Source organism: Paroedura picta, chromosome 15, assembly GCF_049243985.1.
Source record: "Paroedura picta isolate Pp20150507F chromosome 15, Ppicta_v3.0, whole genome shotgun sequence".
In the NCBI taxonomy this organism is placed as follows: Eukaryota; Metazoa; Chordata; class Lepidosauria; order Squamata; family Gekkonidae; genus Paroedura; species Paroedura picta.
Window position 1 is genome coordinate 8,461,861 of NC_135383.1, and position 22,620 is coordinate 8,484,480.

The 22,620-nt window shown below is 49.4% G+C and overlaps 1 protein-coding gene across 6 annotated transcripts in view; it reads right to left on the reverse strand.

The window, feature by feature from the left end:
- NPHP4 (nephrocystin 4) overlaps positions 1 to 22,620 on the reverse strand; it is a 78,624-nt gene that overhangs the window by 19,724 nt on the left and 36,280 nt on the right. For 4 of the 6 annotated variants that reach the window (XR_013226727.1, XM_077311191.1, XM_077311190.1 and 1 more), the window contains 9 exons: positions 16,742 to 16,924; positions 14,712 to 14,850; positions 7,106 to 7,164; positions 5,516 to 5,632; positions 5,217 to 5,365; positions 4,214 to 4,405; positions 3,822 to 4,012; positions 2,082 to 2,242; positions 458 to 638 (listed from right to left, as the gene is read on the reverse strand). Coding sequence is in view for 5 of the 6 variants with exons in the window: in XM_077311191.1 (XP_077167306.1) it covers positions 458 to 638; positions 2,082 to 2,242; positions 3,822 to 4,012; positions 4,214 to 4,405; positions 5,217 to 5,365; positions 5,516 to 5,632; positions 7,106 to 7,164; positions 14,712 to 14,850; positions 16,742 to 16,924 (1,372 nt within the window). In the remaining variant the exon portion in view is untranslated. Of the gene's footprint in view, positions 1 to 457; positions 639 to 2,081; positions 2,243 to 3,821; positions 4,013 to 4,213; positions 4,406 to 5,216; positions 5,366 to 5,515; positions 5,633 to 7,105; positions 7,165 to 14,711; positions 14,851 to 16,741; positions 16,925 to 22,620 lie in introns of those variants that run through there. The other 2 variants (XM_077311192.1, XM_077311195.1) reach the window with 2 other exon arrangements.

Below are 22,620 nucleotides of genomic sequence, written 5' to 3' on the forward strand. Positions count from 1 at the left end.
GCTGACAGGAGACACGCTGGGGGGCTAAGCCGTGTGCTCGGACAGGTCACCCCTTGACTCGGGGAGGGTCCCAGGGAGGTCTTACCATGGAATGAGCCCCAGAGCTGTCCCTGAGCTCATTAAAAATATATCAGCTAGGCCAAAGCCAGTGTTGGGTTCTAAGAGCATCCGGCCACCATTCCAGCTCTGGACAAGACAACCAATGCTCCCAACAGCAAGGAGATATCTGGCGACCAGACTCCAGAATTGATCAAAATCAGTCTGGGCTGGATCGAGACAAGTGCTTATTGGATCCCTGGTGACTTCTGGATCTTCTCCTTGGGTCTCTGGATCTTCTCCTTGCTTGGTCCCTTCCAACTCTATGATTTGATGATTCTAGGGTTCTGCCCAGGATGCTGAGAAGTCAAGCGTTCTTCAGGAAAGCCGGTGCAAACACCTGAACAGCCGGGGCTCTTACCGACGTTAGCCAGGCTCAGATGGAGCCGGCCTCTCACCACTGCGTGGACTCCAATGGGCTTCACGCCTCCCGGCCTGAGAAGCTCCCCGCTCATCACGGGAGAATCCTGCTTGTATTCCATAGTGACCACTTCCAGGTCGTGGTGAACTTGAACTGCCGTCCGGCCCTGGCGGAGCAAGTGCTGCGAAACAAGGAAAATCCCATCCTGAGTATGGGGGAAATGCATCTCCATGGGGGCTAATTCAGGGCAGTGACAAGGTCCTGTGCAGAGCAATGTCAGGCTCCAGCCATGTTCAATGACTGGGGGAGGGAAGTATCTTTAAAAGTACTTAGGCTGGACCCGTACAGCTCCTACTCCTTCCTCCTGCCTTTCAGGGTAGCCTTTAATGATGTCAAGTGTCCGTATCATGACACCTGTGAGATTTCCCGTGCTGAAGAACGGTGCTGACAGAGTGTGTGTGCTTTGGGGAGCGTGCTTAACAACATAATGATGCCACGTCACCTGTTTAGTGTCACTAAACATTACCCCTGTAGGCACAGGCAGCTGCTCTCAGGGAAGCCATGCACCGGCTGCAGAATACACAGCCTAAAAGAAAAAAAAACTTTAGCAATGACTCAAGATGACTCTGGGCGAGAAGTCTTAATTCTCCAGGAGGAGATGCTGTATAATATGCCGGAAAAGTTATTCTGCACTGCACATCCTTGCAAAGAAGATTATCGGATGGAAGGGCTGTCAGTAATCTGCACGGGAGGATGCTGAGCTAGGCCGGGTCTCCACCCAGTCTAGTGCTGCCTCTTTTGACAGGCATCACTGCGCCAGAGCCCCCGGTTAAGGGAATTTCACAGCAATGGCACCTTCTTAACTAGAGATGCTGGGATGGGACTTGGGGATTCTATATGACAAACCTATTCTGGAAGAAGAAGAAGAAGAAGAAGAAGAAGAAGAATTGGTTCTTATATGCCGCTTTTCTCTACCAGAAGGAGTCTCAAAGTGGCTTCCAGTCACCTTCCCTTTCCTCTCCCCACAACAGACAACCTGTGAGGGAGGTGAAGCTGAGAGAGCCCTTATATTACTGCTCGGTCAGACCAGCTTTATCATGCCACGGCAAGCCCAAGGTCACCCAGCTGGATGCATGTGGGGGAGTGGACTCAAACCTGGTTCACCAGATTAGAAGTCCGCACTCCTAACCACTACACAAAGCTGGCTCTTGCTTCACCAACACAATTCTCAACTGGGGTGCCGCTTACATTTTTAAGGAAGTCTAAAAGTCTCCTTGGGGGTTATATTTTTAATTTTCCGCAGCACCTCAGTAAAGGGGCTAGATCATCCATGGACTGTCAATGCCACGAGGCTTAAGTGCAGGGGTAGTCAAACTGCGGCCCTCCAGATGTCCATGGACTACAATTCCCAGGAGCCCTTGCCAGCATTCGCTGGCGAATGCTGGCAAGGGCTCCTGGGAATTGTAGTCCATGGACATCTGGAGGGCCGCAGTTTGATTACCCCTGCTTAAGTGCATGGCTAAACAGAAGGCCACCTCCAGGTCTTCTTATTTTAATCTGGATAACTTGGCCCTGGGGCTCCTCTGCTCCAAGAGTTATTACTAACGTAGTCCTGGGTCCTCACCTTCAGCTTCACAGCAGCCGATCCAACGAGCAGCAAGGAATCCCCGTCCCAGGCGTCGATTTGCAGGGAATGTTCGGCGAGGTAACGAACGAACCACCGCTGCTCCCCTGGCTTGAGAGAACTGGGATCCACCAAGTATTTCACCTGCAGCCCTGGGGAACCTGCAGAGGAAACAGATGCTGACATCAAGCCAAGGATGGGGCTCTTGCCCCGAGGCACTTAGAACAGCTGGTGAGGTCGCAGTTCAGTGCTGGAGCATCTGCTTGGCACACAGGTCCCGGGTTCAATCCCCAGCATTTCCACATGAAAGAATCAGGTAGCAGGTGATGGAGAGCCACTAGGCAGCTTCAGGTGTGAAGCTAAGCAAGGAGACAGTGGCCAAAAGATGGAGCTCTTCCGCCAGGTCTATGCTTGAGGCTGGCGTGCTAAGGAAGATCTGGCCACTCCCCCTCCTTTAGCATCTTGTTGACCGCAGGAAGATCAATTCTCCCACATCCATCCCCAGAGGTCTTAGTTGGAGGGGTTTTTAGTCGTTTTTTTTTTTTTTTAATCTCGCCATTATATCTTGGCTCTTTGCATAGGTTTTGTGGATTGTATATTGTATATTGTTTTTAGGGGCATTTTATTGGGGGTTTTACATGTCGTAACCCGCCACGAGCCTTTTTGGGAGTGGCGGGCTATACATCGAATGAATGAATGAATGAATGAATGAATGAATGAATGAATGAATACAACAACAACAATAATAATTGTGGCATTGTGGTAAAATTAGGTGCCTCGGCTTATATGCAGGTCAGCTTATATGCGAGTATATACAGTACATGCATACATACATACATACATACAGTAGCACTTCTCTGTTTGCAAATATGTATCATGACATCTCCCCTTGGTGACTGAGATACCAGAAGGAAATCTGGGGTGCAAAACACACAGTTGTGAAGCCTGAACACCAGCCCATCCCCTGCAGCCAAGCCAGGAAAAAGATGGCCATGGGAGCCATCTTTGAGCGTTGAGAGAGGCCTCCGTGAAACTTGGGTGTCCACAGTTGTGACCTAATTCTGCAGCTCAGTCCCTGCGCTGATTGTTAAGAGGCAGGGGAGAAGATGCAAATTACAGTGGAATGGAGATCTGAAGGGAGACCCCTGGACTGGGGCATCTTCTACGAGAAGGAGAATGTTAGCAGCAGGGGCTCCATTTCCTACCTTCTCATCTTTGAGTGCCGGTTGACAGACATGCTGCTGAGCTATTAATAGCCAGGCTTAAAACTCTCTTTCAGATCACCCTTCACCTACCACCTCCGTCGCGCTCGCAGCAGAAGGCAGAATTTTGCTGACGGGCAGCTGAAGGCAAACACTTCCATCGTCTCCAAGAGCATGATCCGCAGTGGGGACTGATCCTGCCTTTTAAGTGCTCTACTTGGCCCTGGGGAAGATGCTGACAGCTACGTTCAAACACACCTGGGCAGGTAATCATGGTGGATGTCCGAATCAAATCAAGTTGCGACCACGATTGTCTGTGCTGCTCGGAGGTCAGGGAAGGGAAAGGAAAGGCGGGCGAAAAAATATTCTGTGCTGTTTAGATTTAAGACACAGGCAGGATAGGAAAGGGGGGGAGGAGAAGCGCCGTTGATCCAAGGAATCAGAGGGGTGAGGCAGAGGAATTATGCTGGGACTTGGAGAGGGGGAAGAAGTTGCCCATCCACTAAGAGCATAAACCCCAGCCACCGTTAGGCCTTACCAAGGTTCAGCGTCCCATCTTGGTTAATTTTCACCAAGATATGAGAAAAGGCACCTGACGGGACAGTCCCAGAGGCATCGGCCTTGACCAGCTGGAGTCGCGGCGTTGTGACGGGAGGGAACCGGTAAAACTGGAAGGTGAAATAGATGCTTTTGGACCACGTCTCTGAGGTGGTGCCGTCTTGAGCGGTCCTTGTGGAACATGAACAGGAAAAAGAAAAACAGAACACAATTAAACAGTCTCGACGGAAGCCCTGGAGGTAGCTCCACACAGGAAGCATGGCCTGGGTGATCCGAATGGGGCCACTGATATCCACTTCCTCCCTTGGAGAACCAGGACATGAGTGTCCTGCACAGTGCAAGGGGTTGGACTTTTACCTGTAAACGTTTTACCTTGTGAACGAGAGGAACTGAAGGACGATCTCATTGCTTTGCAAGAAGTCGGCTTCTTCCCGCTGTGGGCTGAAGTCCACGGGGTCCGCGGGATCCACAACCTGAGCAGGCTCCTTGTTGCAATCGAGGATCTCGGGAAACCCAGAGGCACGCAGGCGAGCAAGAGAAGCCCGTGTAAGGGTGGTGCTAGAGCTGAAGGACAGTAGCCTTTTGACTCTGGGGGAGACCCTGTGCAGCCAGAGACTCTTGAGTTTCCCAAAGTGTGTCGGGGAGAACTGCCTAATCAAATGCTGCAGGGAAGGGGGGGCAGCGTAGCAGCTAGGAAACTGAGCTGTGACCCAGAAGTCTCCCCGGTTCAAATCTCAGCGGTGCCACAAACTTAAGAGACAGCTTTAAGCAAGCCACACTCACTCCCCCTCCTTTGCCACATCTGTAATATGGAGATAACAACAGTATTCTACGTTACCCAACCGTTGAAACCACCTTATCCTGAATCAGACGCTTGGTCTCCCAAGGTCAGTGTTGCCAGCTCAGATCGGCAGCTGCTTGCCATGGTCTCGGGCAGAGGCCTTTCATATCTAATCTAGGATGCTTGGGGCTGATCCTGCGTTGAGCAGGGGGTTGGACTAGATGGCCTGTATGGCCCCTTCCCAACTCTATGATCCTGCATTGAGCAGGCGGTTGGACTAGCTGGCCTGTCTGACCCCTTCCCAACTCTATGATCCTGCATTGAGCAGGCGGTTGGACTAGCTGGCCTGTCTGGCCCCTTCCCAACTCTATGATCTTGCATTGAGCAGGCGGTTGGACTAGCTGGCCTGTATGGCCCCTTCCAACTCTATGGTTCTATGATTCTATGATTTAACCGATCCTTTGCACTGGAGATGCCGGGGGCAGAACCTGGCACCTTTCGCAGGAAAAGCAGATGCCGTGCTGCTGAGTCCAGGCCTGGATTATAACAATATAATGCAGCCCACCTCCCCAACCTCACCTTCCCCAACCTCACCTTCCCGAATGTGCCCCAAGAGCCATGATGGGCATGTGAACCGGTGTGAATGGCAACTCCTGGAGCTGGTCGTTGGCCGAGGCTCCCGGAGCCGGTGAGCTATAGCTGAGGTCGTGCTCCAAATGGCTGATGCCTCCCAGCGGACTGCGCTTTTGGAGAATGAAAAGGAAAATCAAAAGGATGCACTTTCAAATGGGAAGCAGGAAGAGATGGCCGTTCTTTCTGCCCTGATGTGCAAGGATGCCCGAGAGCCCCACCAGCAAGCTCTTGAGTGCGAGAGCCCGGTCCATTTCTTTTACCTCGTGGGCTCGTTCCTGAGCCTCAGAGAAAGGGGAGAGCGCCCCTCGGTAAGAGGGTGGCAGCGGAGGTTTGGAAACCCGGTTCTCTGGAGACACCAAGAGCTGGGAGATTGACAGCTGAAATGAAAAGATTATTGTCAGGAGGAAAACATCCTCTCCCCAATTTCGGCTGCGGCGGTGGAGGGAGGGGAGAGGGGAGAGCTCTCATGGATTGCTGTCCACTCCATCCTCCAGATGAAGCACCGTGAGATAGAGTCATAGAATCATAGAGTTGGAAGGGACCTCATGGGTCATCTAGTCCAACCCCCTGCACTATGCAGGACACTCACATCCACTGTAACCTGCCTCCCCCTTGAACTTTCACAGGATCAGCCTCTCCATCAGATGGCTCTCCAGCCTCTGTTTAAAAATCTCCAAAGATGGAGAACCCACCACCTTCCGAGGAAGCCTGTTCCACTGAGGAACCGCTCTGACTGTCAGGAACTTCTTCCGGATGTTTAGACGGAATTTCTTTTGAATTAATTTCATCCCATTGGTTCTGGTCCGTCCCTCCGGGGCAAGAGAGAACAACTCTGCTCCATCCTCTATATGGCACCCTTTTAAATACTTGAAGATGCTTATCAGATCCCCTCTCAGTCATCTCCTCTCCAGGGTAAACAGACCAAACTCCCCCAACCTTTCCTCATACATCTTGGTCTCCAGACCATCTTTGTTGCCCTCCTCTGGATCGGGCCCGCCAAAAGTACCAAGAGGAACAGGGCGTGGAGCCAGTCTACATACTGCACGGAACAGGGTCTGCTATTCCCAACAGCTTTTCCAGGCAAGCTTATAACTAAGCTTCTTTCTTTTTCTCCTGCCCTCTCTCTGTGAGAGCCAAGAGCCTTCATTTACCAAAAGCTGCCCTCTATGAAACATGACAATAATTTGAAGTTCATGCTTAAAGCAAAATACTTTTTGAAAAAATCAGTAAACCAATAATATCCCCAAAATATGCTGTGAGAAACAAAATGTTTTTTCAAAAATATTAAAGCTCCTAGTGAGCATTGAGTTCCCAACCACAGAGGAAGCATCCGGCTTCCTGCTGCGTCTCTGCATGATGTGGCGGTCTGCATTTGCCCCCTTCCAATTAACCTGTGTGCAAGGGCAAACCCATTCCCATTTCTTCGTGTTGGGTATGACCGACTGGTTTAATTAATCCCAAAGCAGAGACTGAGTAGAATTATCTACAGAGGAAAGTGCCCACTGCATCTCTGCAGGAGTCACTGTTCTGGCCTTGTTTCTCATAATCGGCTTGTGCCGCGGATAGAAAATTTTGCTGCTTCCCTGAAGCAGGTATGAACGGAAACATATCTACAACACGCTCCTGAAGAAATAGAGATTATCTCCTCTGGGAGTAACTCGTTCTTACTCTAAAATCAAGCTTTTTTAGAGGGGGGTGGTTTACAGTGAAGAGAGTCTCCCGTTTTTGTTCAGAAATAGCAAACTCAAAGAAGCTTAGGAACTTCAAGTTCAATTAAACTATTCCCTCCCGCCTGGTTTCTTGCAATGAGCCGACCGACCGGAATCCCAGAGGCATCCTTAAGTACTTACCCCAGGACCTGGGGAATAATCTTGAGTGGATGCTGACATCCGAGGAGAAAGCGGAGACCCTAAGAGAGCAGAGGGAAAGGAAATGCAAGCGTGGTTAAACGTGGGGTGTAGCTGCTGAGTCTGCCAGTTGAACAGGGACGGCAGCTCTCCAGAAGACACGTACAAAGGCCTCCTAGCAGACCTCTGGCTAGCCACAGGGGATGCCTGTGCATGTCTCCTCCCCAAATTTTATTAAGTCTTGAAGGTGCGACTAGACTCTCGGTGAGGAGCTTGTGTGAGCCGTTACTCCCTTCTTCAAGTATCTAAAGGAAGGAAAATGTCCTTTTTCCGGGCAAAAGTTCATGCTGTATTGGAAGAGGCGTTTAAAACTAAATTCCCTATGAGAGCGGAAGAGATGTTAAGTCTGTGTCCAGATTTACTCCCTGCTCATGCTACTTTGGATGCAAGTTTAGTCCTGGCCAAGAACTGGAAGTCCACGGAAATATCAGCTCCCAAGTTATGGTCAGAGAAACTGGCCGATATAGAGAAAATGGCAAAACTAACCTCCATAGTTAATAAAAATAAAACTATGGAAGAAACCCAGGAACAATTGAATTTTTACACACCTGGCTAACTGAACAGCAAAAAAGACAACAAGGGCTCTGGGGACTCGAGGGATGGGCATATACTGTAATCAGCCATTAATTTCTTTCTTTCTGCATATATTGTTATAAAATAAAATAAATGAAATAAAACAAAACAAAAATAAAAGGAGGGAGCAGCGACTAACAAAAGCTCTGTCACGGATTTTGTGAAGTCCTTTAGGTCAAGGGTAGTCAACCTGTGGTCCTCCAGATGTCCATGGACTACAATTCCCATGAGCCCCTGCCAGCATTTGCTGGCAGGGGCTCTTGGGAATTGTAGTCCACGAACATCTGGAGGACCACAGGTTGACTACCCCTGATTTAGGTGATACTGAACCCCTGATTTTTTTTAAAAAACCATCCTGCATGATAAAAAGTTCTAGAGAACTCAAAAGCTTGCTTGGTGTCACAGGATTACATGCCTGGAGTTGCGTTATACTGAAGCAGATCATTGGTCTATCATATCAAGCCAAGCGCAACGCCGGCGCTGGAGAATCAGGGGGAGGTCGTGCCTGTTTTCGAAGGCCGAGCCCGTTTCCGTGATGCCAAGGACACTTTGCTGTGACAGATGTGGCTCACTCAGCACCCAAAAGTGATGGATGGATGTGAGCCTCTCCCTGTCTCTTAGCAAGAGATGAACGAGGATCAATAAGAAGGACATAAGCACAGTGCGATGACAGCGCTGGTTTGTAGCTATATTTGGGCAGGACTCGAACCGAGATGAATTCAATCCATTTCCAGCACAATTTTTATGTTTTTGAATGGCAATCCTGAAAAACGCCCAGGGAAGAGGACGCCGCGCACAAAGATACTCCATGTAATCCACCCTCTTTGTCTCCTGAGGAGTCCGAGGCGGTCGATAAAGTAGCACGATGATGCTGATCTGTTCAGCCAGGGACTGATCCACGAAACAGAAAGAGAGCTGCAGCCTCTGGAGTTTGGTGATCTCCACCAAACATTTCTATTTCGCTTGAAGCCATCCATCCTGATAGGCGGCAGCATGTCTTCAGAGACTCAGCCGGAGGCCTTTTGCAGCTTGGAGGCACCTCTCCATGGTTTCCATGGCAGCTGGACTATGTTCCTGCTCCCCAGATGTCTTCTGCTGTGAATCTGCAAAATGTAGCCATTAAACTGGCGGCAGATCTGGCAAGTCACAGCTCCCTTGGACATGTACCTGAGCATTGTTTGGGACCCTCAGGTGGCTTGCCAAGCTCCTCCTCTTGAGTTGCACACATATTCAGCATTGCCATTCTTATTCCTGCATGCCTTCCGGCTCTCTTTGGAAGCATGCCAAGAAGACCAGAAAGATAGTGGGGTGAAGGCACTCAGCAGTGGAGAGGATCCCTCTAGAGCAAGGGTGGGCAAACTGTGGCCCTCTAGATGTCCATGGACTACAATTCCCATGAGCAGTTGCTGGCAGGGGCTTTTGGGAATTGTAGTCCATGGACATCTGGAGGGCCACAGTTTGCCCACCCCTGTTCTAGACAGTGCTGATCCTTGGCTTGTTCCACTTCCTGATGCTTAGCTTGGGTCTTCTGCCTCCTGCTGTTTTGGTCTGCTTGCGAGGTCAAAGCTCCATTCTCCTCCTCTTCTTGTGATATGGATATCACATGGCTTCCTGCCACATGTTGGCAGCTCAAAGGATCCCAGTTGTGAACAAGCTAAAGAACAACTTTCTAGGAAACCCTGTGGATTAGCTTCTTGAACCAATACCAAGCGGCTTAGTGTCAGAGCCCCGGCTTGGTGTGACAAAGGACCCAGGTTCAATCCCTGGCATCCCTCATTAAAAGGATTAGGTCAGGGGTAGGCAAACTGTGGCCCTCCAGATGTCCATGGACGACAATTCCCATGAGCCCCTGCCAGCAAATGGACATCTGGAGAGCCACAGTTTACCTACCCCTGGATTAGGTAGTAGGTGATGTGAACCTCATCTGCCTGAGATGCTAGACGGCTACTGCCAGTCTGATTAGACAAGATTCACTTTGATGGATCAATGGTCTGACTTAATGTGGCAACCAGGAACCAGTTCTCCCTGGACCCGGGTTTGTCCTCCGAACCCAACTTGCCTTGGAACCATGTTATCAGTTGGACCACAGAGCTTCTTGTCCAAGGATGGATAGAGCCTCCAGACCTTGAGTGAGCAACCAACGGAGCTCAGCGTCTCAGCCTTTTCCCCTCGAGCGCCCACCTCCTCTCTCCATCCTTCTGATGAACGGTGCCCTTGGGCAGATCATTTAACAAAGCTCTGTATTTTGAGGGAGGCAATATTTCAGGGGCAGCAACCAGTGTGTCTGGAAATAGTTTGCCCGGTAATTGTGACCCCCATCAGCCACCCAAGAGCTCAGCTGAAATGGCTTCTAGGAGCGGCTCCTGAATAGTCCAATCAACGTGACACCGCTGCTTGGCAGATGTGTGTGTTCCGCTGGCAATTAAGGAGAGAGCAGGAGACTGATGTTTTCTCAAAAGAAGTCCTCAGCACATTAGGGGCAAAAAAGAATCCGCTGAGAGGCTTCCAAAGACACCGAATCCCAGGGCACAGCGCTGAGCTGAGGCAGACAGGACAGAACAAGGCTGGTGTGCCCCATGCTTCAACCTCAAGCAGTGAAGTAGCCTGGCCCAAGACATAATCAACTGCTATGCCTAATGTTTGCCAGCAAGAGCACTGGGAGAAGCAGAATCTAAGGCATGGGTCGTGGGTCCTCGTGGGAAGGAGACAGGAGAGGAGAGGAAATTCATGCATTTTGGCGTGAGAAGGCCCAGGGAATCTGGACTATGCATGGACATTTTCGCCTCCACCTGTTAGAAACCCCTTTTCCCATTCTTGCTGAAGCTCACTGCCATGCTATTTAACATCTTGTTATTACTAACATCTTAAACCATCCAGCCTTCCTTCTCTCCTCCCTTAAATGGTAGGGTGGGGTGGCTTCTCACTGTTCGCCAGGTTTTTATACCGTGTTATGATTGGAATTTCTGTGCCCTTTTAACTGGGGTTTTAATTGCTTTTATGGACTTATGTAACCCGCCACGAGCCGGCTTCAGGAGTGGCGGGGAATAAATAAATAAATAAATAAATAAATAAATAAATAAATAAATAAATAAATAAATAAATAAATAAATAACAGTAATGGATAATGGATAATGGATAATGGATAATGGATAATGGATAATGGATAATGGATAAATAATAAATAATAAATAATAAATAATAAATAATAAATAATAAATAATAAATAATAAATAATAAATAATAAATAATAAATAATAAATAATAAATAATAAATAATAAATAATAAATAATAAATGGGAATGGGAAGGCGACTGTAAGACGCTTTGAGCCTCCTTTGTGTAGGGAAAAGCGGCATATAAGAACCAACTTCTTCTAAATAATAATAATAATGATAATAATAATGCAAGCAGGCTGCATGGAAAAGGCACATCCCTCGTCAAAGAGCAGGAATCAAGCCTGGTAGCACCTTAAAGACCAACAACTACAGAAGTTTCTTCCAGCAAACCGACCGGCTTGCTCTATCACCCTCTCAACGCAATCCACGGACGTGGCCCCCACCCTCTGGGACTGTCGGTGGACACAGCCAGCTTGAGGTCTCAGTTTGGGAACAGTGACTGAAAACGCTCACTTCATTCTGCCACTCACTTGCAGCCCCTGTTTTGTGCTACGGTATACCTAACCGGGCGGTTACGCCCACACGGGATTTCATGCTGAGGAGCAGTTCATGCCATGCCTGTGCAGAATTCGCCTGCACGTAGCTGAGCATACGGTCGTTGTTTGAAATTATTTTTGCGCTTGAGTTAGCACGAGTTAACGGCTCATTCGTGCTTGCAAGTCACCGCTTGATGCCACACTCAACCAACCACGCATGTGGGAAAGCAACCCGAAGGGCAGCTCTGCGCAGGAAAACACATGTGCTGGCCGTGGCACATGATCTTGCGTGCGCCGCTGATCGTGAGCGTACACTGATTTGGGGGGCTAGGTCCAGTGAGGCTTCCCCTGGGCATGTGTCACCAAGATATACATTCACTCCAGCGTGGCATTCAGAAATAACACGTCTGTCATGTAAGATCATAGTCTGACGAAGAGCGCTTGCACTCAAAAGCTCACGCCCTGAATCAATCTTTGTTGGTGTAGTTTGGAGCCAGTTTGGTGTAGTGGTTAGGAGTGCGGACTTCTAATCTGGCATGCCAGGTTCGATTCTGCGCTCCCCCACATGCAGCCAGCTGGGTGACCTTGGGCTCACCACAGCACTGATAAAGCTGTTCTGACCGGGCAGTGATATCAGGGCTCTCTCAGCCTCACCCACCCCACAGGGCGTCTGTTGTGGGGAGAGGAATGGGAAGGCGACTGTAAGCCGCTTTGAGCCTCCTTCGGGTAGGGAAAAGCGGCATATAAGAACCAACTCTTCTTCTTCTTCTTGGTCTTAAAGGTGCCGCTGGACTCTGATTTGATTGTGCTACTTCAGACCAACACGGCGACCCATTTGAAACAACCCTAGTGGTAACTCTGGACCTCCAGGCACCGCCTGGAGATTGGCATCTCCAAGGGCCCTCTCTCAAACACAACCCTGACCCAGGGAGGGTTGGGGGGAAAGAGTGTTATGCTCAGACGTGTTTCTCCTTCTTTGCCGATTGGTAGCATTCACTCTGGTTCGGAAAGTGCCCCTGTGGGTCGGAAACTCAGCCGTTCTGCAATCATCCATTTATGCCACAATAAACCAGTTAATCTCTTAGGCGCCATTCTGCTTTTTCACGGCCCCAGCCTCACTCGGCCCCTCTTCCAGATTATGTCAAGGAGAGCCTGATTGAAATTGCCGCCATTAAAAAAAAAATTCTTTTTTTTTTCAATTGACCCTTTCAGGTTCCCGTGTTTGAAAACCTATTAAACGACAAACCACCGGCCGCCCGCCTCTGGTCGAAATCAAAGCATTTGCAAATGAATATAGGTCAATGTGGGTCCTGGGGAAGGGAAATCCATGGAGCTACTGCACTCTAGCGGCCCAGCAGGGAACAACAACTGTTTGTTGCTCTTTTTTTTTAAAACTCTGCCATCAAAAAAAATGCTTTATATAAATATATAAACCAGGGAACATTGTTCCTATCTATAAACCCGAGCGTTTCACTCGATCTGACAGCTCCTGCAGCACCAGTGCTATCAAAGGAACTATCAGGACTGGGAGACTACTCAAGGCAGGGCGGAGGGAGTCTCGGTCATAACTTGAATGCAGTTATGTTCTTAGTCTCCCGGGGGTTCTCCAGGGAGGAACGTAAGACAGGAGTGCTGGATGCCGTACGTCTCAATTTAGAGGCGTGCTGGGAGGAAGCTGCCAGCTACATGGGCTTGGGTTGGTTCTTGGCATTCCGATTCTTTCGTCCAGGGGACAAGAACAGATGTTTGAGGCAGGCTGTGGCTTCACGGGGCGCTTTAAATCAGACCTCGCCGATATTGATTCTCTGCCTGAGTTGCTGAGCTTACAGTTCCTACCCAGAATCAGGCTCAGACTGCAGAGCGGAGGAAGGTCCCCAAGCGTAGGAGATGCTGGACCGCGTTCCGAGATGAGTCCGGTGCGACTGTGCGGCACTTCTGTAGCGCCTCCGGCCTGCCCAGGAGTTAATGCGGCCAGGCTGGAAGAGGCACAGGACCACCGTAGCCAATGGGCCGATGTCCAGGCATCCTCTGGAGAAGTATTTAAAGCTGGCTGGCTGGAAGAGGGAGTGGATGGCTTCCAGCAAGGAAGCGTGGGAGAAATTGTACAAAGCACGCAACCCCTGGGAAGCAGTGACTCCGGAAACCTGAGCATGAGTAAAAGATTTACTTGATGGATCTGGGAGACGGCAGCTGGTTCCGCTGGCAGAGAGAAACGTATCCCTGAAACAAGCGAGGCCTTTGCAACGTATGCTGAGAAAATGAGACAGGAATGGGAATTTCTGAGGCATCTCGGAATGGTGACATGGAGCCGGACAGCAGGGAAGGCCGGGAACTGCTCTTGAGTGCAAAGATTGGGCAGTCTGGGGCGGATTGGACCGGACCATCCATTCAGGGAGTGTCTTCACCCTAATTAGGCCACAACTGAGGTCCTTTGTAGCAGGTCAAAACTGGTGGGATACGTTCGGAGGATTGGAAAAGGACAGCCCACAGTGTGGGTGAATGTAGGGAAATGCGCCATCTTACAAATGGTAGGGGTGTCAGACTTCCCCATTCTGGATGGTTCCCATAGCAGTGGCAAAATCTGGGGCATGCAAGAGCCCCCAAAGGGCATTCTTCCTAGGAGCTGATGGGGAAGCACAGAAGTGGGATCTTTTGCAAGACGCGCCAAAAGCCGCTCAGGAGGACTGGCTCGGAGTTTGGGAGCTGGCCACGGGGGCCCAGACTGCATATGGCCTGAAAGGCGATTCTATCTGTGAGGAAGGCTAGGGTGGGTGTTCGTGACAGGCCCAAGGTCCCCTAGCAAACATCCTTGGCAGGATTCAAACCCGAGTCTCCCAGACTCCTAGCCCACCACTGTATGCCACGCTGGCTCTCCACCAGAAAGAAATGACATCCGGGCAAAATAAAATAAAATAAATACATCTCCCAGTCCTGCGTTAAGTCCCCACGATGTAACGTCATGCAGCATGAGTTCAATTTCACTGTCGTTTGTGCGCTTCCCCTGCCCCATGCCCCAGCGACCATCGCAAGCCCACGTGGGCCTTGTTAACAAGGCCGCGCTCACGTGCTGGAAACATTCGCCCTCTCAAGCGGCAGGAACCTGTCCCCGCTGAAGCCGTGCTACGTGCTAAGTGGAGAACAAAGCAAGAAGCCCTTTCGTCGAGCTTAGCTTGAGTTGTTGGCCGTTTCTCTCAAAATTCCCGGCTACGACACTAGATTAAGGGCCTTTCCCTCTCCCCCAACATCTCTTTTGAGTGGAACTGGATCCCTGCTGTGCACCAGAAGTCTCAGCCATCAAGGGAAGGGGAGGAGGACACACACTCACTGGGGGATGACGAAGGAGGACTCTTGGGGAGAAGCGGCTCTCCTTTCACGTTGTTCGAGGCTCTTGTCGCGGGTCTGAGTCCTTCCTCGGAGCCGGTGGAGAAGTGGAACTGGATAGTTCCAGACTCAACTTGCTTCACCTGAAATTGAGCAGGAGAGAGAAGGAGTGGAGGAGGAGATGAATATCCTTCTTCCTCTTCCTATGGGTATACAGCCGTCAAGACTGGATGGGTAAAAAAAAATCCCTGAAATTCTGCATCAAGAAAAGCGTAGCTCCGAGATGTGTAATTGGATGCAAAATTGAGGCAGAGTTATAAACCGATATTTATATACCCGGCCTTTCCCCAACAGAAGCAGGGCCCAAAATGGGAAGCAAGAATGAATGTGATGCGAAAACAATCCTCTGTTACAGGAACCCAAAGAGATCACCAAAGGGAGAAGCCAGAATAACCTGCAGGCTGCCCCATGAGCTTTCTTCAGTAAAGCTTCCCAGAAAGACCCCAAGGGCAGGAGCCTTCCAGTGAGATGTTCCATAGCAACAGGGCAGCAACTGGGCATGAGCCATCATGGAAATTAGCACAATTCTTCTAATTTTGCAAAATCTATTCTGCCGATTGTCCTGCTTTGTATTTTTTATTCTGCTTCAAGGAGACATGGAGAGAGGGCGACAAGGCATGCTGCAGGGCTCTGCTGCCACACCTCTGTGTGGAGACTTTGGCAGGCTGGGGGAAGGGAGGGAGGGAGGGAGGAATGAAGGAGAATGGGGGAGAGAGAGGAAGGAAGGAAGGAAGGAAGGAAGGAAGGAAGTATGGAAGGAAGGAAGGAAGGAAGGAAGGAAGGAAGGAAGGAAGGAAGGAAGGAAGGAAGGAAGGAAGGAAGGAAGGAAGGAAGGAAGGAAGGAAGGAAGGAAGGAAGGAAGGAAGATCCCCAAGAACATGAATTGTGTAACCAACAATGCACTGTGTCACATTTTTTGCACTTGCAAACAATAATGAAATACACAGAGCCTTACACGTTATCACCTTAAAGCTTTGTCTCTTATGATCTCCTTCACAGCAAAATTTCATAGAACTCTTCCTACATCCAATCACTGGCAGACAAATACAAAACATGGGCCTCGGTGTTAAAGGACCTTAAACTTGGTAGGTGTTATTCTTTTGTGAGACGCATTGGCAGACGTGTTTGCTTATGATGCAGGCGCATGCACCAGTTTGCCTGCCTGGCCCGATGATGTATTCTCTTCTGTGCAGGTCACTCCTTGAACACAGAAACGGCCTTGTAACGGCGAGCAGACTTTCTTTGGCGGTCTGTGGCACAAAGCCTTGGGTATAAACAATGCTTGATGCTCTGAGTTTAGCCTTCGGAGGTATCTTGGCATCCACACATGGACCAGCCTCTGGAATGAATTCTTGTACTCCTTTTTTTTTCTTTCTCCCAAGGAAAAGACTCTACATAGACCGCATGTCCAGTCTTACAGCGGCGGACCTGAAATAAGCATGCGCTCAAATCTTCACATGATTTTCTTGACAAACTGATCCTACACGACGGCTAATGTAGTTTTATTTTCGTCAACAAAGATCGTTTCGCCACTGCCCTATGCTACACAAACTGCTTCGAGGGATTTTCCTAAATGTTCAAGCTTAGCCTTTCCCAGTGCACCTTGCCCGAGCAAGATTTTCTCTGTGCTCATTCCAACCCTATGATTTTTGCTATTCTGAGCAGGAAAGTCTAAGGGAAGAAAAGATAACCCCAAGTAAATCTCATTTCTTAATTCCCCACTTCTGCTTGACTCGTACCTGTTCACATGTTTGTGGGAGCCTGGTTTTTCTTCAGGGTGCCAAAGGCACTCAGGATCCAACCCTGGCAGAGATCACATGGAACTAACAGTGTTCTTCCTGGTCTTATAAAGCCTCTAAATTTGGCCTGTCTTCTCAAGCTGAGCAACACCAAGCTAACCCCAGGCTAGCTTTCCTGGGAGTATTTGCTGGACCGCCAGCCTTGTCAGGGCCTCTCCCGAAGATGCCAACTCACCTCTTCAGAGCTCATGGAAGCTGGTGGCGTCTTGTAGACCAAAACGTGGCTGGGATTATGCTGGGCTCCTCCTTGCAAAGGAAGGATCACTCTGGAGGAGCTCACATCCAGCGCGGGGTTCCAAACCGCCCAGCGAATGGAATGCATGTAAGCCGGCATCGTCAGAGAAGCAGCGGAGGATGCCTGGGGTTTAAAAGAAAGGAACATCAAGTCGCACTCTAAGGGGACCACGAAATGTGATGCAGGGCAGGGCTGGGCAGGCCAAAAGGTAGAGTTACGCAGAGGTCCGCCAGGTCCCTTCTCTGTGCCTTTCACTTGGCGGTGGGACCAAATAAACAAACTGAAATTGAGGTCAATAGAAAAACAGAAGAATTGGCCTGACAGTGAGGATGCTAGGATCAGCAAAGGCAAGGGGAAAGTTCAGCACTCACCCCTGCATGTATCCCATTACTTCTCTAACACAGGTGTGTAGATCCTGAAGCAACACAGGGAATTCCTCACTGCCCCAATACTGCTCCAAAATTCATCACTTCACCCCCCCCCCCCGGATCCTTCTACCACCACCCCGGGGGGGGGGTGTACCACCCACTTTGGGAGCCCCTAGTCTATGGGGTCGCCATAAATTGGCTGCAGTTTGATGGTACTTTACACATGCACAGAATCTCTGGCTGATCCCAGAGAAGCCCTGAAGATGTGCGGGTTCCTGCCATTTGAGGAGGGCCCCCTTTGTGCCTTTATCCTTATGATGATGGGGAAAATATTTCCACCTCCTGCAGAAGCAGCAGTCTGTACCTGTGCCCGAATGGCTGGCTGGAGCTGGGTGTAATATAAAAAAAAATAGCAGAAACTATTTTATGGAACACAGGATTCAACTGTGCTCCTTTTAAGGAGCAAATGTTTTAGTCTTTATGGCTTAAATATATGATTAAAACCTAAGAGCTTTCAGGAGGCAGACTTTTTAAAGAAGTTTCAGTAAGATGTCTAGTGCGCGGGGATGAGGGGGCCGGTAGGGCCATCAGTGTCCTGCACAGCTCCACGCCCCCAAGATAACAAAACCAGAATACATTATGCAGATCAGCCATGACTGCAGAGCATTATGCATCTGATGATCTGGTCCAGGCCAACTCGTCACAATACCTGCTGGCGGTTTTAAGGTCCCAACAAGATTCCCATGTGGCTTTTGCAAATCAAGAAGTTATGTAGATTGGTTCAGTTTGTACAGAGCCTGGGATTCGGCTTCTTCTGGCCAAGCATTCAGATTACCTTAGTGCATAGGAAGGACCGACCGATACTGACACTAACACATACAAAACAGGGCAGAGCAAACCCAGGTCTAGGCCCAGGCCTAGCCTTCTAAGGGGCAGTGACCCAGCCTGACTTAAGCAGTACTAAGATGTGGGTGGGATTTAAACCTCCCAGGTGAGCAATATTCACGCAAGCCAAGCCACGATGTCTGCCAGTCTCCAAAATCCTCAGGTGAAGGCCCTTCCTGATCTAGCTAGCAGAAATCCCATAAACCAGATGGGGCATGGGATGTTCCAGATAAGAAGCAAGCGCTCCATCACTATACAATGGACCCATGTTTCTTTTGCACAACAGTTTCTGAGCAGGAGCAGTACACCTGAGCAAAGAAAACCTGAAATATAAGTAAGGGTAGACTGGAAAACTGGAAATAGGTCTTCACTCAAGCCGAAGGCCGTCAGAGAACGTAGGAGTGACCGCGGCAGAGGAGAAGAGGCTGCTTTGGGAGCCAGCTGACTTAGAGGGGGGTCACTCCGCTTAGGGTAGCGCTGCATGGGACCGTGGATCATTTTCTATCTTCTTCCACACATTCATGCAAATGCGGTTGTGGTGCAAATTAATTCCCTTTCCCGCGACAGAGCGGTAATTTACTGAAACCGAACGGAGCTCAAAAAGACTGGCGCGCCCAAGTCTCCCTGTGACTCACAAACGCAAGAAAGCAATGCTTGCATCAGATTTCCTTCTCCGCTACGACCTCAATAATTCCTTTAATTAAAAAAAAAAAATTGGTAACTCGCATTCCGGAGCTCACTGGGCAGTGGCGGCTGCAGGCCAGCATTCCCCTGCCCGGAGCCAGCAGGGAGATTTAATACCCCAGACAGGAAAAAGAGAAATGATTTAATAAGTTCATTTGCAGCGTGTTGCACGTGGCGCCGTTGCAAAACGCCATGACATTCGGGGGGGGGGGGGGGTAGGGAGAGATCCTTTGCCTTTCATCTGACTGAACAAAACAATTTTCCGCGCAGCGTGTCAACAGCTCGGAGGAGCTGTTGTTTCACCTTGAAAAAGGCCTTTTAGGTAAAGCCCCCAATCCTGCGGGACTCAGATTAGAAATGTGTCGTGGTCGGGGAGGGAGGCCACCTCTGGCTTAGCCTACCGCAGCACAGTAAAGAGAAGAACAATGGAGGGAGGGAAGTTGCCCAGCTGGCCATCTCCAGACAAGCCCATCTAGGTAACTGGTGAGACACACACACACACACCCCAATGGTAGACAATCTTGAAATCTGAAAAAGGGCACAGCATGGCATTGTGATTTCCAAATGTGGAAGAAAGGCTTATGCTACGATAGCCGTACATGGGAGATAGCTCTTTTCTTTCTGCTCTTCCTAGGAGGTTGGATTTGTCCCCAAAGCGAAGAAACATCACACATTCTCAATCCCCTGCTTTCTCTTTCTTTCTCCAATAACTCCACTTAGGAGGAAGCACATGGCACCGCTTTATAATACCGTCGGAGCATTTGTTCATGTAGGTGGCTTTCCAGATGTCCATGGATTACAATTACCATGAAAGGGGCTCGTGGGAACTGTAGTCCATGGACATCTGGAGAGCCACAGTTTGGTCACTCCTGTCCTAGCGCAACGTTTGGCTGCTTGACTGTGCAGCAACTCCATGAGGCCTTCCCTAGCCCTGCTATTGGTGATCCTGGAGATGGAACCTGAGATCTTCTGCAACTATCTAGGTTATCCCCACCAGGTCGGCTCCTTCTCCCCTCAAGTCAGCAGTGGGAGTCTGTCGGACACAGAAGTTGCAGAATTCTCCGTTCACGGAAAAAAACTGGACGTATCCTCTCATTGTCGGACCTCCTCTCAGGGCAGGGAGCAAAGATAATTAAGTCCCCTCCGGATCCAGAGTCCTGTCATCAAGATGTAATCTTTCTCCAGGGTGAGGACGCACATTCCTCTCCTCTTTCCCCGGAGACCAATGGCCAGTCCATTCATTATGTTTTTGACATTGCATTTGTCAGAACAAGGTTGCTCATTCCGACTGTATGGCTGCACAATCAAGCAGAGAACACAGGCAGGTATGACATCTCCGACCATTTTTCAAGTCCTCGGGGAAATCAAGTGTTGGGCTGATGCATCGCCTGACAAGTTCCATTGTCTCTGTGGCGGTCGCGAGCAAACCGGCGGCGGGTCGAACGGGAGACAGCCTGTGCCTGCAGCTGGCAAAATAGGCGAGAGAAAGGCTAGACGAGCAAGAGAAGAAGGCCGGCTGGGCCGAGGGGGCGCTCGCAAGCAGCGTGCAAGGACAAAAAAATTAAGTGCTCAATTAACAGCTGACAGATCTGTGCTCCCTTGTGGAGAAGCGGGGATGAGTTAGGGAGAGCTCGGAGCCAAACGCAAGCTGCTGCCCAGGTTTTTAAAAGGGCAGCGGGAAGACGGAGCGGTACTGTCCAGATGGCCGGCAGGACGGCCCTGCCCGCGAAGGCCCCGGGGCTTACCGTTCCTTGATGGGATTCGTTCCTGAAAGCATTTAGGATAGAATTAACTAAAAATCTCCCACCACGTTTAATGGAGGACTTATAGCATGGAAGGAAGTGACAACTAGAAAACCAAAGAATCCATCATCTGGTTCGTCGCTTAATAGCAGGGGTTAGGGTGGGGGATGCAAGACGGCAGTGGTATTTCCAAGGTCACCCAGCTGGCTGCATGTGGGGGAGTGCGGAATCAAACCCGGCTCAACAGATTAGAAGTCTGCGCTCCCAACCACTACACCAAGCTGGCTGGAAAAAACAGCTGAGCAGAAGGAAGCAGCTCTACCTCTCCAATATTCTCCAATGCCCTCTCCTTTTAGCTGGGCAGGACCGGTCTCCACATTTCTTCTACGTTTGCTCTAGAGATATGAAATTGCCTTATACAGAGTCAGCCCAATGGGCTACCAAGGTTAGTGCTCTCTACTCTGCCGGGTAGGAACTGCCTTTTGCACATTACCTACAACCAGATCCTTTTAACTAGAAATGCCAGGGGTTGAAATCTGGGACCTTTTGCAGATGTTCTACCAGCTCCAAAATTCTGCTCTGTGCAGCCTCGGAGTCTCAACCGCTGGTTTGTACGGAGACCACGGAAAAGGAGATCAAGTAACCTGGCAGATAGGTGTGTCCTTAGAAAGACAGCCCGAAGGTCGAGATGGGGGGGGGGGGGGCGTGTGGAGGCAGAAACGAGAACAGTGCTCCTTCAAAGGGGCCAGGGAATCAATTAGTGACCTTTTGGTTCCAAAATAAGCAGATCAATTTCCCTGCAAGACAGCAAAGGCACAGCTGTTAAGAGTCGGTTAATGACTCAAACATGATCACAATTTCAAATTTGCAAAAAACGAAGCGCGGAAGGTTGGAGGGGGATAATTTCATTAATAAAAGAGCATGCGACGGGCCTGATTAGCCATCCTGGTTTTCATCAAGACAGATCGGGCGCGTGCCGGGGCCAGGCCGCAGCTTTATTTACCGTGCCCTTGCTCGTGTCACACTCAAGGCTTGAACCAATTTGATCCTCGATACATCAGAACAGTTGCTTACTGAATGATGCTGAAAGACAGGGAGATAGATAGGCATAATATCTCACCTTTCACTGCAAAGGAGACCCAAAGGAACTTACACCATTTTCCTCCCCTCCATTTTAGCCTCACGACAACAGGGTGAAATAGGTCAGGCAGAGAGTGTGTGACTGGCCAAAGGTCACCCAGGGAGCTTCCATGGCACAACCAAACTATTCTGTGTACAAAATCAGGTTGGGGTGGTGGTAAACGGCCCCCAGATATGGAAACCTGAATACTTTGGCCATGACCCTGACAGTGTTAGGGTGGGATGCAACTTTGTTGCTGTTGTTAGGTTCGAAGTCGTGTCCGACCCATCGAAACCCCATGGACAATGATCCTCCAGGCATTCCTGTCCTCTACCATTCCCCGGAGTCAACTAAGAAGGAGGAAATCTAGTAATGGACCAAGTCAAGGGCATGATATCAGGTCCCTGTTGCTCCTGGAAAGCTTGCTAGCTTTGCTTCTCACAGTTTAGCTGTGCTCTGTCCAAGGTCCTGATTACAGCTACAGATTTCTTCAGCTCTGTTCTGATTAGAATTTGCTCTAGTTTTAATCCAAGGGGTTTTGGCTCCAATAATCTTCTACAGAGTTGCACAGAATTTCAACAGCCAGACCTAAAGATTAAAAAGAGATTGATCTTCTATATTTCCCAGTGTAGGAGGCAAAAAAAAAAAATTAAGGGAGACCAATTGCACAAGCCAAGGGATCAGGGCTTTTGGGAAAAGTATAGCCATCTGTTGCAAAATACGAATGCTAATAATAATAGATGAAGACCTTTGCTGGAAAAAAATGTGAAGTGAAAAAACAAAAGATTTTGGCTTATAAGACTACAGCTGAATTGATTTATATTATTTATTTATGTGCGGAAGAAATGCAAATTGTATTCTTCTGTATCGCAGAAACAAAGAGAGAGAGAGAGAGGGAGAGAGAGAGAGAGAGGCCCCTTCAAAATTAGCCCTTTGTGTGTCAGAATTTTTTTTTAAAGAAAATATCCTTTTCAGCATAGATAAGGGTGATTTTGAAGGGTTTATCCCGACTTGCTTGGG